Here is a 17,696-nt window from a genome sequence, read left to right on the forward strand (position 1 = left end):
AGTGCCAAAACCACATCATCGTAACTTTCGAAAGTTTTCGGGGTCGATTATTCTCTTCTAAGAAGCCCAAAATAACGTTAAGGAAAGCGCTATTGCAGAAAACTGTGACATCCATCTGCATGTCGGATAACTTGCTCGATAAGGCCTTCTATTGAAAGATATTTCAGAAATAGTGTGAGAGCGATGTTTGTCGGACGTTGCAGCTTCTCAGTAAGGACTTTAAGAGTCCGACTACTGTGATTGAAAACTAGGCCAAAATGAAAATTAATAATTCACACTGTTAATTACTCATTTTCACGTGAAAAGGGTAACCCTAGGTAAGCCGTCATAGAAACCTGTGGCGGAGAACAAGACCATTCACATGGGCAGTGCTGTACCTTCAGAAAAGATCGACCTGATTTCCTGTCCTATTTCTCACGTGCACTAACACGTTTCAAAGGCAAACATACTTTTTAATATCCTGGTGTGTTTGATGTAGGTGTACATCCGTCATATTTGATCAAAGTGATAGATAGTCCGATATTAAACACGTTCGTGCGGATAATGACATGTTTGTTCAGGGAAACAGTTCATACTAGTCGATATTGCTTTAAAGGAAGAGTCTCCTTCAGCGGTAACGTTTACATTTAAAATCAGCGTCATTTAATGTGCCACAGCGGAGACACGGAGTGGGGATATGGAAACCGTTTCGCAGTCATCATCCACAGTCTGTCCAAAAATTACTGAGATTTCTGCTACTGATTTGTATATTCCCACCATTCAAAGTCATGGCAAATTACATATCAATATAAAGGTTATTTAGTGCCCTCTCGGAAACCATGTTAGATTTTTGAATTCTCATTTCGGCTGTGTCAGACCACAAATATCGCCCTTGGTGGCAACATTACGGTTTACTTCAACACATGTGCATTTTCGATTAACTTCTAACAGAACAATTATCCAGACATCATTCTCCGTAGAGAAGATTACATTTTTGTACATTTGTTGTACATGATTGATTAAAGCAATCGAAAGTCAGTGACATCGTCGTGTTCTAATCTTGCCGATCTGAAAACAATTGAAAGAACTTGGGATGTTAAACACAAATAGTCAACTGAAAAAGTTAATACTGTAATGATCAACCGAGCGGAAGCAGATTTCGGCTTCAAAGACACTCCTTGGTTTGATATGAGCAAAATACGATCAAGCACACAGAGAAACAACTTATCAAAACACAATCTACACAAAAAGATGATTTGTGGCCAATTTGCCAAGCCTGACGGCAGAGTTCTGTGGTACGATAAACAATGAACAATGAGCCTGTGTGTGTATGTGTGTGTGTGTGTGTGTGTGTGTGTGTGTGTGTGTGCGTGTGTGTGTGTGTGTGTGTGTGTGTGTAACTGTGTTGTGTGTCGATGTGTTCGTGTGCATATGTCCTGCAAAATATCAGGCAAGTCTACCGATAAACACAGGAGTTATACGCGTACACGAAGTATTAAAGACGGACGGAAAGAGACTGGTCTTTTAATAATATAAAATTTCCGCACTACGCTCCACTGCTATATTCACTTTTTGTTTGTGTTATATGTCTGTGTCTGTGTGTTCGGCTTGTTTTATGTTGTTATTTATTTATTGAAATATAAATACCTTGGAGCTGAACAGTTGTCGGATTTTGCGCTATTTAAGGTTAATGAAACAGGTAATGCCTGACGGGCGCAGTGGCGTGGTGGTAAGGCGTCGGCCTCCTAATCGGGAGGTCGTGAGTTTGAATCCCGGTCGCTGCCGCCTGGTGGGTTAAGAGTGAAGATTTTTCTGATCTCCCAGGTCAACTTATGTGCAGACCTGCTAGTGACTTAACCTTCACGCAAGCACAAGACCAAGTGCTCACGGAAAAGATCCTGTAATCCATGTCGGAGTTCGGTGGGTTATGGAAACACGAAAATACCCAGCATGCCTACTCAACGAAAGCGGAGTGAAGCTGACTATGCCCTCAGAGGAACCCAAATGGGCAAACGAGCTCACACGTCACCAGAATTTCTGGAACGCTGAAGAAGAAGAAGAAGGGTAATGCCCGTTTGGGGTTTGTCTGTCAAAGGGTTTTTCAGGGATATCTCACCAGCATTACACGTTTTGACATGTGAGTGAGAACATAATATAGTTTGTTTTATCTCTCAGTGAGCTGGCGTCAACTAGGTCTTCATGATGTTCTGATAAAAGTACTTACATGATTGTGTTCCCTCTGAACCAGTTTTGTTAATATGTAGGTCAATCTCATGCCTTTTCTGTGTTATATATTTGTCATCCATGCATCGAAACGTCCTTTGTAATGTATGACCCTGCATGTGTAACAGATTGGGTTCACTATATCACATCTTACCCGGATGTTACACGGAATAAAGCCATCCCTACACTTGATATGGGTTTGCACACAAGTGAATGAGAACTACAAGTTAATATCACTCTTCATTGGCTCTGTCGACGCCCGTTTTAACCGCTTGCTTCTTCCCTTTATATAATGAAGTGCCCATAGAGCGTCGTCGTCCCGAACTAAATCCATAGTGTGTCATCCAAAATTGTCCAGTCTTGGTAGGGAAATCCTTTATTGCAATGACGTCAGCGCACGCACACACATCACACACACACACACACACACACACACACACACACACACACACCTATATTGTGGTAAAGGCTATAGCTAACAACAATGACATAACAACGGCATATAAACAATGAAGTTACCTCATTTTTGATTAATGTTATGCAAGGTGCAACCAAGGTAAGTGATGTAAATCCAGGCATAGAGCACAATTCTTGCATTACACACACAATAAGGATCCTTCCAAATGTGGCGACTTAGTGCAAAAATGTGAAGATATGGGGCTAATCTTGTTAATTCACATATTAGGAAGTCTAAAAACTCCTTAACAACTACAACGACTGAAAAATATCGATTATTTAATGTTTAATTCAGGTTTGAGTTCATACCAACGGGTTTCTTGGTTGCAATAAACAAAATGGGGTGAAGGCATACAGCCGTTGCTGGACCCAAAAAACGATAGCAAATAAATAAATAAATACAGCCGTCATGTCACCTTGCTTTGTCAGAATGACAAACAAATCACGAAATTAACATTCTCTAGAAATTTAAGTTTTCTGTCATAAAGAATTAACCAATTCAACTGCAATTTTGTCAGCATGGTCCTTGAACCTTAAACTAAAGCCGCAAAGAAAGATTTATCAAACAGATGTGTTTAATAACATTTTTTATGTGTTTCTCTGTTACCTTGTAAAATCCGTAGTAATGAGCTTGGATGGCTACTTGGTTGTTTTGTTAAAATTGTGCCTTTGGTCTGCATTTCCAATCACCAACGTAACTTTAGATAGCAGAGATCCAGCGCTATATATCAGTTAATTACTTCACATTTGAACGTTACAGTGTATTTTTTTGTATCTCAATTGTCCCCAAAGCATTTCTTAGATCGCCAAATCCAAGCAGATTTACAACAACGCACAAGTTTACGTATCCAGATGAAAAACGAAACACATTTCCACAGCAATGCAACATATGATGCAATGACTGAAACAAGGTGGTTTCAATATCAGAACTCTGCTGTGGACGTAAGTTTTGAAAAATGTCGTCATGGCAGTTTTGTTTGCACACTAAGTCGCCATTGTAAAGGAATGCAGGTGCAGCATTGTTCTTCTTCCGACCCCCCCCCCCGCCCCCCCCCCCCCACACACACACACTCTTTTCTTCATAGTGACAAGTTAAACTGTGACATGTTTGCTGAGTTTTTGCATTTGTTGACATTGCCAAAACATGATGTTGGTTGTTTACAAACATCATTTTGAGTATTAAACAATATTATTGCCAAGTGTAATTTAATTTTTTATGAGCAATATAAACGAAAAAGCGGAATTCCAAGTGCAGCCTTTGGCCGAAAATGTACTGTGTTGCCTGCGGCCGAATGTAGAATGCAGCCTTCGGCCGAAAAGGCAGCCTACTTGTCGCCTACGACCAAATGCACATTGCAGCTCAGGCTACGACCGAATGCACATTGCAGCCTTTTTGTTCTAGGCACTTATCATAATTTCGATTAATATTTTGTTTCTAGTCACTGACCCTAATTTAGACTTTTTTTAATTTTAATTTTTAATTTTTATATTATAACAATATATTATAATCGATTTGAACAACAGAATATATATATATATATTGCATGGTCAAATTTAGGTTAACTGAACAAACAAATACAATAACGAAACATGGAAACATGCTGGGTGCACACGCAGTCACAGCCGCCTGGACAAACATACGCCCATGCATCCACACAATAGTGCATGATGATAACACAATATATATAACAATATATTATAATCAATTTGAACAACAGAATATATATTACATGGTCAAATTAAGGTTAATCTTTCTTTCTTTATTTGGTGTTTAACGTCGTTTTCAACCACGAAGGATATATCGCGACGGGGGAAGGGGGAAGATGGGATAGAGCCACTTGTCAATTGTTTCCTGTTCACAAAAGCACTAATCAAACATTTGCTCCAGGGGCTTGCAACGTAGTACAATATATTACCTTACTGGGAGAATGCAAGTTTCCAGTACAAAGGACTTAACATTTCTTGTTAACATAACATACTGCTTGACTAAAATCTTTACAAAAAATTAATTGACTATATTCTATACAAGAAACACTTAACAAGGGTAAAAGGAGAAACAGAATCCGTTAATCGCCTCTTACGACATGCTGGGGAGCATCGGGTAAATTCTTTCTCGCCCCAACCAATATGGGACTCCCCCTAACCCGCGGGGGGTATTAAGGTTAATTGAACAAACAAATAACACAAATAACAAGTCGCGTAAGGGGAAAATACAACATTTAGTCAAGTAGCTGTCGAACTCACAGAATAAAACTGAACGCAATGCCATTTTTCAGCAAGACCGTATACTCGTAGCATCGTCAGTCCACCGCTCATGGCAAAGGCAGTGAAATTGACAAGAAGAGCGGGGTAGTAGTTGCGCTAAGAAGGATAGCACGCTTTTCTGTACCTCTCTTTGTTTTAACTTTCTGAGCGTGTTTTTAATCCAAACATATCATATCTATATGTTTTTGGAATCAGGAACCGACAAGGAATAAGATGAAAGTGTTTTTAAATTGATTTCGACAATTTAATTTTGATAATTTTTATATTTTATGATCCGCCAACTTCGACCATTATTTTTAAAAATCACTGAGCCTCGGCATGTAACCTCTACATATATCTCAATCCATTTGAACAACAAAATATATATTGCTTGGTCAAATTATTTTTTTTTTTTTTGGGGGGGGGGGGGGGACCTCAGTTGCATGCAGGATGCTTCCACCCATAATTTTGCCTTAATTCTTTTTTTTTTTGTTTTTTTTGCGGGGAGCATCCTTCTTTTTATTTTTATTTTTTCATTTTTTTAAATTATTTTTTGTTTTGTTACGTACCTTGTAGGCGCCCAGGATCTAGGACACGCCAACCCCCCTTTATTTTGGTTAAGGATATACAAACCAGTAAACACCTATTCTAGATAAAAGACAGGGAAAATATTATCGTTTGGATGGTTTTCATTTAGAGATCCCAAACAAATAGACTGCTAATTAACGCATACAATCAACAGAGAGAAAGAGTAGGATGCTGAATGAAACATTTATTCAAATGCAATACAATACTGTAATCAACACCTTTGTAGTTGGTTTTGTTTCGTATGTTATTAAACGTACGTTCCTCTCATTAATCTATCCTGTTGTTTTGTTTTGTTTGTATTATTATTCTATGGTTGAATTGTTTGTAAAGCTCCCCACGCGTTACAGACATCTCATCCGAATGAATCCAAAACGAAAACGATATCGTTGCAACATCAAGGGGGAAAATAGGTTAAAAGAACGAACAATTTAATAAAATGTAATTCCAAGCGTCCATCAATATTTTTTTTATTTTGTGTTGTATTTATGACAATACCAACAACCATGCAACACAAATATCCCCCCTCATGCTAAGGGGGGATAATCAATAAAAACACAAGGCTTATGATCAGTCAAGTTCATTTTTACTAGACTGATAAAAAGATATATAGGTAAAGGTTTGGCATGATATGGGCACGGATTGGCGGAAGATAAGCATGGTTAGGGGGGTAACTGCTTTATCATGAAATTCAACCCCTCCTTAGGGGGGAAACTGCTTAATCATGAAATTGAATCCCTCCAAAAGCTGGCCCATGTTAGCTGGCAACAACGTGTCTGAGCTCCCGCTGCAAACCTTCATTTACCCCTGAGTCAGCATGGTCGGGGTGTGAAACCATTACCATGTGCTTACTTTACGGCACCCATGCTGCTGTTTTGCGGGGCTTTGCTACCAGCCCCAGGCTTCAGTCTTCTGGAGGGAGCAGGATCCAGAACCGGCCACGGGGTAGACAACCCCCCGTGGTTACGCTAGCCACATCCCGTGGTTCGCTTGGGCTCACATTGTGGACCCTGCCTAAGTCAGGTAAAATTCACCAAAATACAACAGAATGCAGTGTCCCCCTTTACCATGCTTATCTCCCGCCCATCTGTACCAAGAGACAAGAAATGAACAAATACTAGCCTAAGAAAGATATTGCTACATATGGACACCTAAACATAGCCTACCGTGCCTTCATAAGGATCACCCCTAACATGACTAATATAACACACAGGTAATATCCGCCAGCTACTGATAAAAACATGTAAAACACTATTTACCAACCAAGTTAACGAGCCAAGTATGTCCTTCAAAATCAATGACCAAATTAACAATTTTTTTTTTAATTTTTTTTAATTTTTTTTTTAATTTTTTTATTTTTTTATTTTTTTTTTATTTTTTATTTTTTTTTTTAATTTTTTTTTTAATTTTTTTCTTTTTTTTTTTTCTCTTTATTTATATAGCGCCTTATCCGAAGTTCAAAGCGCTGGGGAAGGAGGGTGGGTTTTTCCTTTCAGCTTCTGTATGTGCGTCCCTTCCAAAAGTAGGACACAGGTATGGAACAAACTGAATAGGGTCAAGCAAACCGTTTGAGAATTAAGCGCTTGCTTAAGCTTTCCTCAAACGGACCATTTGCAGTGGTTGTCTTGCTTGTCATAAAGTCATTTATGGCTAAAGCCGAAATGTGTTTATGACAATACCAACAACCATGCAACACAAATATCCCCCCTCATGCTAAGGGGGGATAATCAATAAAAACACAAGGCTTATGATCAGTCAAGTTCATTTTTACTAGACTGATAAAAAGATATATAGGTAAAGGTTTGGCATGATATGGGCACGGATTGGCGGAAGATAAGCATGGTTAGGGGGGTAACTGCTTTATCATGAAATTCAACCCCTCCTTAGGGGGGAAACTGCTTAATCATGAAATTGAATCCCTCCAAAAGCTGGCCCATGTTAGCTGGCAACAACGTGTCTGAGCTCCCGCTGCAAACCTTCATTTACCCCTGAGTCAGCATGGTCGGGGTGTGAAACCATTACCATGTGCTTACTTTACGGCACCCATGCTGCTGTTTTGCGGGGCTTTGCTACCAGCCCCAGGCTTCAGTCTTCTGGAGGGAGCAGGATCCAGAACCGGCCACGGGGTAGACAACCCCCCGTGGTTACGCTAGCCACATCCCGTGGTTCGCTTGGGCTCACATTGTGGACCCTGCCTAAGTCAGGTAAAATTCACCAAAATACAACAGAATGCAGTGTCCCCCTTTACCATGCTTATCTCCCGCCACATACAGCTATGCAATAGATGTTCCGCCAATCCTTATTCTAGGGGCGTTTTAGTTTTAAATAATTTTAGCAATTTAATCTCCGAAGTTTGATTTAAAGAGTTCGTTTCCCCTTTGGTTGTGGTGGACGCAATCCGGGAGGAGGCAGAGTCAATCCTCCAGATGTTAAGATGGTAGACACTTCTGCCATTCTCGTTTTGAATTCGGCACTTTGCCCTTTGATTCAGCCTTAAATGGCGATGTCGTTGGCACCCAAGTGCAGGACCAGGTTGCTGGTGGTGTTCCTCTGAGCGGCTTGACAAGGACCTGGGAAAACCCCTAGCCTGGCTACCCCGCGAGCCGCAACGGCAGGATTAGGTCCTGTGGCATCCTGTCCAGGTGCTGCAGCACCCTGACGACAAGATTGGACCTTGTGATCATGATTCCTGGAACTCACATGCGAGAATGGATTTAAAACATCTTTTAACACGCCTGAAATATGCACTTAACTACCTCGCTACTGCTGAATGTGTATACTGTCCGCCTTGGGGGTGAAAACCATCCCATGGCGAGGCACACACCCAGCCATCAAGCAACTCTCTAGCATTATAGCCGGATTAAGATTGATGTTTTATTCAGCCAAATTTAGATTAATTTTGCAGCCTGCAAAACCACAAACAAGTTGCGGCTGTGTGCAGCACTACCTGCTCATCCCTCCTGCCATGTTGTAATCCAATCTGCCAAAAACATGGGACTGAAACATAATTGTGCAAGGTGACAGCTCTACCTGTTCGGCCCTGCTACTGCTGTAAACCAATCTGCAAAAACACATGAGACTGCCTATAATTGTGCCAACGGGACAGCACTTTCTGTTCGGCCCTGCTACCATGTTGTAAACCAATCTGCAAAACAATCAGACATGAGAGAAAAAAAAAAAAAAAAACCTGGGACTGACACCTAATTGTATCAATGTGGCAGCACTTTCTGTTTGGCCCTGCTGCCATGTTGTAAACCAATCTGCAAAACAATCAGACATGGGACTGACACCTAATTGTGCCAATGTGGCAGCACTTTCTGTTCGGCCCTGCTGCCATGTTGAAAACCAATCTGCAAAACAATCCGACATGGGACTGACACCTAATTGTGCCAATGTGGCAGCACTTTCTGTTCGGCCCTGCTGCCATGTTGTAAACCAATCTGCAAAACAATCTGACATGGGACTGACACCTAATTGTGCCAATGTGGCAGCACTTTCTGTTCAGCCCTGCTGCCATGTTGTAAACCAATCTGCAAAACAATCCGACATGGGACTGACACCTAATTGTGCCAATGTGGCAGCACTTTCTGTTCGGCCCTGCTGCCATGTTGTAAACCAATCTGCAAAACAATCCGACATGGGACTGACACCTAATTGTGCCAATGTGGCAGCACTTTCTGTTCGGCCCTGCTGCCATGTTGTGAACCAATCTGCAAAACAATCCGACATGGGACTGACACCTAATTGTGCCAATGTGGCAGCACTTTCTGTTCGGCCCTGCTGCCTTGTTGTAAACCAATCTGCAAAACAATCAGACATGGGACTGACACCTAATTGTGCCAACGTGGCAGCACTTTCTGTTCGGCCCTGCTGCCATGTCGTAAACCAATCTGCAAAACAATCCGACATGGGACTGACACCTAATTGTGCCAATGTGGCAGCACTTTCTGTTCGGCCCTGCTGCCATGTTGTAAACCAATCTGCAAAACAATCAGACATGGGACTGACACCTAATTGTGCCAATGTGGCAGCACTTTCTGTTCAGTCCTGCTTCCCTGTGATAAACCAATCTGCAAAACAATCAGCTTGTGACGTGACAAGACTACTATTACTGCCTATTAGTTCGCATTACATACTGCGGCGTTGCTAACCTATCTTGCGTAGTTTTACATACCATGAAAAATGCAGCAGTCAATCTAAATATATTAAAGAATCATACCCCTATTTGCAATATTAAAGAATCATACCAACGGAGTTGTAAACCAATCCGCGACACTATTAACACAACATAGATAAACAACGGAGGTGTAAACCAATCCGCAACACTATTCACACAACATAAATAAACAACGGAGGTGTACCAATCCGCAACACTTATATTAACACGACATAAATAAACAACGGAGGTGTAAACCAATCCGCAACACTATTAACACGACATGAATAAACAACGGAGGTGTAAACCAATCCGCAACACTATTAACACGACATAAATAAACAACGGAGGTGTAAACCAATCCGCAACACGCAATAACCACCGGTTACAGAATCATACCCCCGTTTTCAGAGGTGTAAGCCAATCCGCAACACTATTTACACGACTTGAGGTGTAAACGAATCCGCATAATTAAATTTAATAACTGCAATAACCACCGGTGACAGAAACATACCCCTATTTGCAGAGGTGTAAACCAATCCGCAACACTATTTTCATGACATAAATAATCTACGGAGGTGTAAACACTATTTGCATGACATAAATAAACGCTTTGCTCCGAACGAATATCCTGCCTTTGGCAAATAAAATGCAGCAATCCATCTAAAAAACAATACAGAAGCATGCCCTTATTTGCAGGGGTGTAAACCAGTCCGCAATACATTTTGCTAACCTGTTTTCACTTCTCCCGATACTGTACCCAAAATTCTGCACCTAAAACCGTACCTAAGATGGTTTGCATTTACTTGTTTGGGGTAATGCCAATTTTGAAATAAATTTACTGGGCAGATGAGCTGGTTGGCTAAGCCAGCAATGCCTGGCTTGGCGGGGAGTCAACCGCCTCTCAGTGACTTCTGCCTTATAAAGTCATAGATTGGCGGGAGACAAGCATCTTTCTATTCTTAGGGGTACTACTTTTCATGAAAATTGACCCCCCTCCCCCCAAAAGCCTGCCCCAGGTTAGCTGGCAACATCCAGTCCTAGCTTAACTGGGAACCATATTTCTCCTCAGTCAGCTTGGTAGGGGTGAGAATACATTCCCATGCCTTTGCTTTGGCACCCATGCTGCTGGTTTGTCTTGATTTGCTACCAGCCCCAGGCTGCAGCTTCTGGGGGGTCCACGCCACTAGCAGCTATACAATAGGTGTCCCGCGAGTGGTTTTAATATCTAAAGCGAGACCCAGCTGGCTCTTAGAACCCTTACTTCTGATTCCTGCCTAGCCCGATCGGCCACCTCTTCCACCCTTACCTGCTAAACAAACCATTAATACCGTGCCCCTGCTAGGGTTCCTGCCCGGTGGTGTCCGGTGGCCCTTCGAACCAGGCTCCTTGGCTGTCGCTGCTGGGAACGGGAGCTGCTGTCGTTGTCTGGCACAGCCTTTGCTCCCAGCCTTACTGGGCGCTTTCCTTAGTTTCTCCACGCCCGGACGTCCTTGCACTGTACAAACTATCAGTAGCACATTTACTGACTTACTTTATTACATCTGGCCTGACATGTTTGTGCCAGATTCCCCCTCCCAATGCGAAGGTTCGAACTTTACCAGTTTACCAAAATTAATAAATAATCCTTGTCGCCCGATAAGATAAACAGGAAGTGTTTCCAAGAGAGGTCAGTCATCATTGCTTCGTACTTTCTGACTGCAGTTGCTTCCCTTAGACCAGTGCACTACAGTTTCGAGGCAGTACCCCTCCGCCGCTTACGTAACTACGACTCGTGACTCACGCGGGTTAGCCCCCAGCTAACTTACAAGCATATCAATTTACTGCCTTTGGCTTTGAGCCGTAGCCCTAATTTCGACAATGCGATTAACATGGAGGAATGAGGTTGCACTTCGGCCACTGCCCCCACTCCGATCGTCCTGTATAATTTATAGAACTTTAGGAGTTTAAAGATTTCGTCTTCTCTTGCGGTAGGAAATATAGTGCCAGCCACTGAGTCAGCACCACCAAGAACAAAGAAACTCTCTCTCGCAAGCATAGACCTATATAGGTCAAAGTCGATCATGCACACGTACATCAATTCACCATTTTTTCACATGATAAACACACGATCACATCAAAGAGAAAAGGTATAAAAACTTGACCCGTCAACTTATAGCCTGAAGTTGTTTGATCTTTTTCCTTTCAGCTTCTGTATGTGCGTCCCTTCCAAAAGTAGGACACAGGTATGGAACAAACTGAATAGGGTCAAGCAAACCGTTTGAGAATTAAGCGCTTGCTTAAGCTTTCCTCAAACGGACCATTTGCAGTGGTTGTCTTGCTTGTCATAAAGTCATTTATGGCTAAAGCCGAAATGTGTTTAATTGAACGTTCCACTTATTAATCTGTCCTGTTTGTAGACTTTTGGTTTACATTATTTGTGAAATGGGATGCTAGCCTCGACGCGTTCAAATACTCTTGCCTTCCCTGCAATGAATCATGCTTAACACCCAGCCGACCACGAAGGGCCATATCAGGGCGGTGCTAATTTGACATATAACGTGCGCCACACACAAGACAAGTCGCAGCACAGGCTTCATGTCTCGCCCAGTCACATTATTCTGACACCGGACCAACCAGTCCTAGCATTAACCCCATAATGCCAGACGCCAGGCGGAGCAGCCACTAGATTGCCAATTTTAAAGTCTTAGGTATGACCCGGCCGGGGTTCGAACCCACGACCTCCCGATCACGGGGCGGACGCCTTACCACTAGGCCAACCGTGCCGGTCGACAAACATGTTTAGCCAATGCTCAATCAAAACATTCTTAATCAAACCATAACTCCTTCAACTCATCATCAGTCATAAACCAATCAACCCACCATTCAATCAATTAATTAATGTCCATCGGACACATTAGATTTGTTTTGGCCTTACTCAGTAAGGTATTCAAATGACAGTTGAAGGCGTGTTCTTTAAGGGGGGAGTCACACATACACGAGGCGTGGCCCGCGCATTGAAAATTAATCAAAAATAGAAAATAAGATCAGTGCGTCGTTGTGCGCCCAACTTTTGTCGCGGTTTGGTCACACATACGCGACGCATGGCCCGCGCAATAAACATTAATTAGAAATGGAAAATAATATCAGCGCGTTGTTGTGCGCCCAACTTTTGTATCTGTTTGGTACAGTGCCACCCCCGTTTAAAGACCCCTCAATTTAAGACTTCCCTTTTAATACCTTTGTTTTTAAGATTTTCTGTTCAAATCTTCTGCAGATTTACTCCCATTTTAAGACTCGCTCCTTTTTAAGACCCGATTTCCTCAGATTCTTCTATATCGTAAAGGGAGGTTACACTGTAGAAGCTAGCGAGTTGACAACGAATACACAGCGTGTGTCTGGCGTTGGTCTAGCGCGCTCTGCGCGTGTCTGGCGTCCTTCTGGCGTGTACATTCATGCGTCAAGCTCCGTGCACATTTTTGTGCATGCTCACAAACTCCAACGCACACAGCGAATGCATAGTGCGTTGGTACAGCGCGCTCGACGAACGAATAACGAATAATGACGCACACCCAGCCAACGACAACGCACTGGCCAAAATTGTGATTTTGTCAGTGCGGTGGCCGTGCGTCGTGTTTGTGTGACTCCCGCATTACAACGACAAGTATCGTGCGTGGTACGAGGAGTGAAATTTCGATGTGTATAATGTGAACAGACCAAAGGAACTGGCCCCTCCCTGTCGTCAGCTGAAGCGTTGTCATTGTAGTGGTGTATTTGATAAAGTGAGGCTGTGTGTTGTTTTACTTATCATTATGTGTGCATGTGTGTGTATACGTGTACGCATGCTTGTCTGTATATGTGTGCGTCTGTGTCCATGGAAACTAGATACACTCACGAACCAAATCGTACAAGGTCCAAGTACATCCAAACTCCACGTTCAAGGTTTTCAATTTTTAATAAAACCCTATGGTGCTGGAAAAAGAATTTTTTAACATACACATAGATACACAGTAACAGTTATCAAACAGTGAAAGATAAATAGCAACAGAAGAATTATACTCGATTTACTTTACATCATTCTTTGCTGTTCAAAAATGAACTTATTGAAAGAATGCTTCAGTAGTTTACATAAGAATGTGTAAGTGGAGTGTGGTCGAATGTCCATGTGTGAATGGGTAAGTTGAGCGTACAAGAATGTCTATGTGTGCGATGTGTAAGTGAGACATGGATGTGTTCATGACTGAATGCGTAAGCACATTACAAGGAATGTCCAGAGAGGTATGTGGGAGGTGTGTTTATAACCTGCCCTGTTATATAGTGCTATATGTCTTATGTAAAAACAATGTCTTGTTTGTATTATTGTTATGTACCACGCCTGAATTTCTCTATGAGATAATAAAGTATTCTTATTCTTATTCTTATTCCTTTCTTGCATGGAAATTAAGCTGACAGAAGTTAGTAAGCCAAACACTTGCTATCTTAGCAAAGTGTTAAAAAAAAGTATACATTTAAACGCCGTGAAGACCGTCTTCTTGTGTGTTATGCAATAAAAAATACCCAATCATTTTCAATAGTTTCTTGATTATTATGTTTAACCTGGAGAAACCAGTTCACTATTGACAACTATAACCAAACCTTAAACACATTTTTTCGGTCCAGACCTTTTTTCAAACATTCTACATGTGCAAGAAACTACCCCTCACATAAAAAAAATACTGTACAATATTGAGGGAGAAAAAACCTACATCTTTTTAATTCTAGTTTTAAACAAGTTTAATAGCAAATACAACTTTTCAGGTGCATTCAAACTCCAGTGACACCTATTTACCCCCGCCCACCCTACCTTATTACCTTTCAAGCATATTGATCAAGCTCTTACTCTAACTTACGCACCAGACCATTCATATAATCATGACCTTCACACCCACGTATTAAAAGAGGTAACATCAACTTTCAAGATGGGGTCCTGATTTGGCCTATATGGTCCGCTGGACCCAAAAAAGCAACAACTAACTAACTAACTAACTAACTAACTAACTAACTTACAAGACGAAATGAACACCGTCTCCATGCGGTATAATAACCTAGCACTGTGAAACATTTATATAAAACAAAAACACAAACAAGCAAAAAGAGATAGAGGAAACGTTGTTCTGAGTGTTGTTTTTACATTTACTCAAGGGGGAATCGAGACGAGGGTCGTGGTGTGTGTGTGTCTGTCTGTGTGTGAGTGTGTGTGTGTAGAGCGATTCAGAGTAAACTACTGAACCGATCTTTATGAAATTTTACATGAGAGTTCCTGGGTAAGATATCCCCAGATATTTTTTCATTTTTTTGAATGTCTTTGATGACGTCATATCCGGCTTTTTGAATTTTTTTTATGCAATCTTCGACAAAGGCCGGACTTCGGTATTGCATTTCAGCTTGGTGGCTTAAAAATTAATTAATGACTTTGGTCATTAAAAATCTGAAAATTGTAATACATTTTTTTTTAATATAAGACGATCCAAAATTACGTTCATCTTATTTTTTATCATTTTCTGATTCCAAAAACATATAAATATGTTATATTCGGATTAAAAACAAGCAAAATGAAAATTATGATTAAAATGTAATTTCAGAAATCGATTTAAAAACAATTTCATCTTATTTCCTGTCAGTTCCTGATTCCAAAAACATATAAATATGTTATGTTTGGATTAAAAACAAGCTCAGAAAGTTAAAACGAAGAGAGGCACAGAAAAAGCGTGCTATGCAGCACAGCGAAACCACTACCGCGCTAAACTGGCTCGTCAGTTTCACTCCGTTTTGCACAAGCGGCGGACTACGGTCATTGTGAAAGAATGCAGTGCGTTCAGTTTCATTCTGTGAGTTCCACAGCTTGACTAAATGTAGTAATTTCGCCTTACGCGACTTGTTTATATTTCCTTCTGACATATAAGTTTTACCGAGAAAACACGTCACAGTAGCGACAATGTTATAAAGATGTAGCAGCAATAAAATCGCTGAGGACAAATTTCAAAACCCCTTTTGACACAACAGTAGACAAACAGTTTCACGCATGAAGCTAGCCTGGAGATATATAATGTAAGTCAAAGATGCAAATTGTCTTTCTTGATAATGCTTTTTAGGTTAATTAATGCTAAACGGTGTATTAATCAAGAAGTGCCATTGTCGTACTGGTGAAGGTCGTTGGATAAAATGTACTGTAAGCTTATTTCAGAAAAAAATAACCTTTAGAAAATTAACCGTAGCAATGAAAAATGCAGTGCGTTCAGTTTCATTCTGTGAGTTCCACAGCTTGACTAAATGTAGTAATTTCGCCTTACGCGACTTGCTGTTCTACAATTTGACAGGAAAGATGATACCATTTTAAGTTCGAGTCTGTCTCATCTATCACGGCGATTTTTCCGAGGATTACCCTAATACTTTATTGTACTAGTGCTGTTAGTCTAAAGTATGAATAGTCTTTCTTGTAAGTCGTCCAAAAAATAACAGTTGTCAGTTGTAGTAGTCTTGCTATTCCAATGTAAATACTGTATCTCTTGGCAATTTAGCGATGATTTAATAATACTACGTGGTGCTGGTCGTTCGAAAAAATTAATTTAATCCATTTTAGGATTAAAACAGAATAGACAGGAAATCTCCAACAAATAAAACGGACTTCTGCAGTAAATTATGTTACTTTAAGGTTTGTCCTACTATCTCGCTGCCTCGTTACCAAACCTTTCTTACATTGCAGGCAGAACACGGGAATAAATCCGTTTGCCCATATCTGATTCTGTTTGGTATTACCCACAAATACATGTATGTCATTTCTTTACATTTTTGCTAATCAATAACAACACAAAATTGTTCATTAATTGAAAATCTGTTGTCTTTTATAACCTTGTGGTGGCAGCCTAGCTTAAGGCGCATAGCAGTATACTTTCAAGACTTTGTTATTTTCGGGGTTACGGTACAAGGTAAAATAGGAGTTATTTTACTATACAAACACTGAATATTGTTTTATCGTACAGGCGTGCGCGGGTACGTGTGTATATGTGCGTGCGTGTGCATGTGTGCGTGCGTGCGCGCGCGCGCGCGCGTGTGTGTGTGTGTGTGTGTGTGTGTTCGTGTGTGTGTGTGCGTGTGTGTGTGTGTGTGTGTGTGTGTGTGTGTTTGCTTGTTTGTGTGTATGTGGCTGTGTCTGTCTGCACGAGTGTGCGTATGTGAGTGTGTGTTTAAATAGATTTTATTCATGGAGCAGAGTAAAAAAAAACAAGCACATAAATACAACTGTTTGCACGACAACGCAGAGTTATTATATTGCGGGTCCCTATTGAACACACAGCCCAAACTGTACAGGCTTGTTCATGTCAGAACAACTCAGAGCTCCAACACCGTGTACACTCCTTACAAGACAGTATATACCCTTCTCTCACACACCATGTATAGCTTCTTGTCGTCTTTGGTGTCTGGAGACACTGTACACTGCTCTGCGTCTTGTTCTATAGGATGGCCATGGCCCTCGAAGTCTTGACTGAGAGCAAGCAGAGCTAGGATTCTGCATTAAGTTTTATGTTACAAAAACACACGCATAATTGCAGTAGTCTAGATTTGATCTTGCTGAAACTTCCGTCACGCCCAAAGAGCTCAGTCGTGTGTGTTTCCTCTGAATCTTTCCTCGTACAGAGCAGATATTTTTTTCCAGTACTGTTCAATTCGAAGCAGAGGTGTGGAGTTGTTTACCTGGACATTGATACGACCATCTGAAAATGCCTGGAATAGTTCCGCTGTGTCGCCACGAAAGAAGATGGGCACGTCCTGTGCCAGAACTCTGAAGATTCCTGCGATTCTTGATTGGTCCCATTCACCCTTTCCCACACTTCCACCATCTAAAATTAGAAACAAATAACTTCAAGTATTCTGGTAGAAAAAAAACTTCACCTGACAAAAGTAACCAGAAAGGAACAACCAAAACGTCAAGATGTAATGGGGAATTTAGCATCATAAACGTCTGGAGACAGACGGTTAGAAAAATAAATGTGAGCAGAAACAGAAGCATACATACACGGACTCTTAAGGACACATA

General features: G+C 41.1%; 1 protein-coding gene and 1 long non-coding RNA gene across 3 annotated transcripts in view; both read right to left on the minus strand.

Annotated features, from left to right (window-relative positions):
- LOC138962231 (pancreatic lipase-related protein 2-like) overlaps window positions 1–17,696 on the minus strand; it is a 28,055-nt gene that overhangs the window by 10,172 nt on the left and 187 nt on the right. Inside the window, exon 2 of one of the 2 annotated variants that reach the window (XM_070333965.1) lies at window positions 17,354–17,499. In XM_070333965.1, the coding sequence (XP_070190066.1) occupies window positions 17,354–17,474 (121 nt within the window). In that variant the 5' untranslated portion in view covers window positions 17,475–17,499. Of the gene's footprint in view, window positions 1–2,203; window positions 2,301–17,353; window positions 17,500–17,696 lie in introns of those variants that run through there. The other variant, XM_070333966.1, reaches the window with a different exon arrangement.
- LOC138962209 (uncharacterized) lies at window positions 6,934–12,003 on the minus strand. Its single transcript, XR_011454446.1, has 2 exons — window positions 10,953–12,003; window positions 6,934–8,176 (listed from the first exon to the last, which is right to left on the minus strand). It is a non-coding gene; the product is annotated as an uncharacterized lncRNA (long non-coding RNA).

Source organism: Littorina saxatilis, linkage group LG3 (genome assembly GCF_037325665.1).
Source record: "Littorina saxatilis isolate snail1 linkage group LG3, US_GU_Lsax_2.0, whole genome shotgun sequence".
Classification (NCBI taxonomy): Eukaryota; Metazoa; Mollusca; class Gastropoda; order Littorinimorpha; family Littorinidae; genus Littorina; species Littorina saxatilis.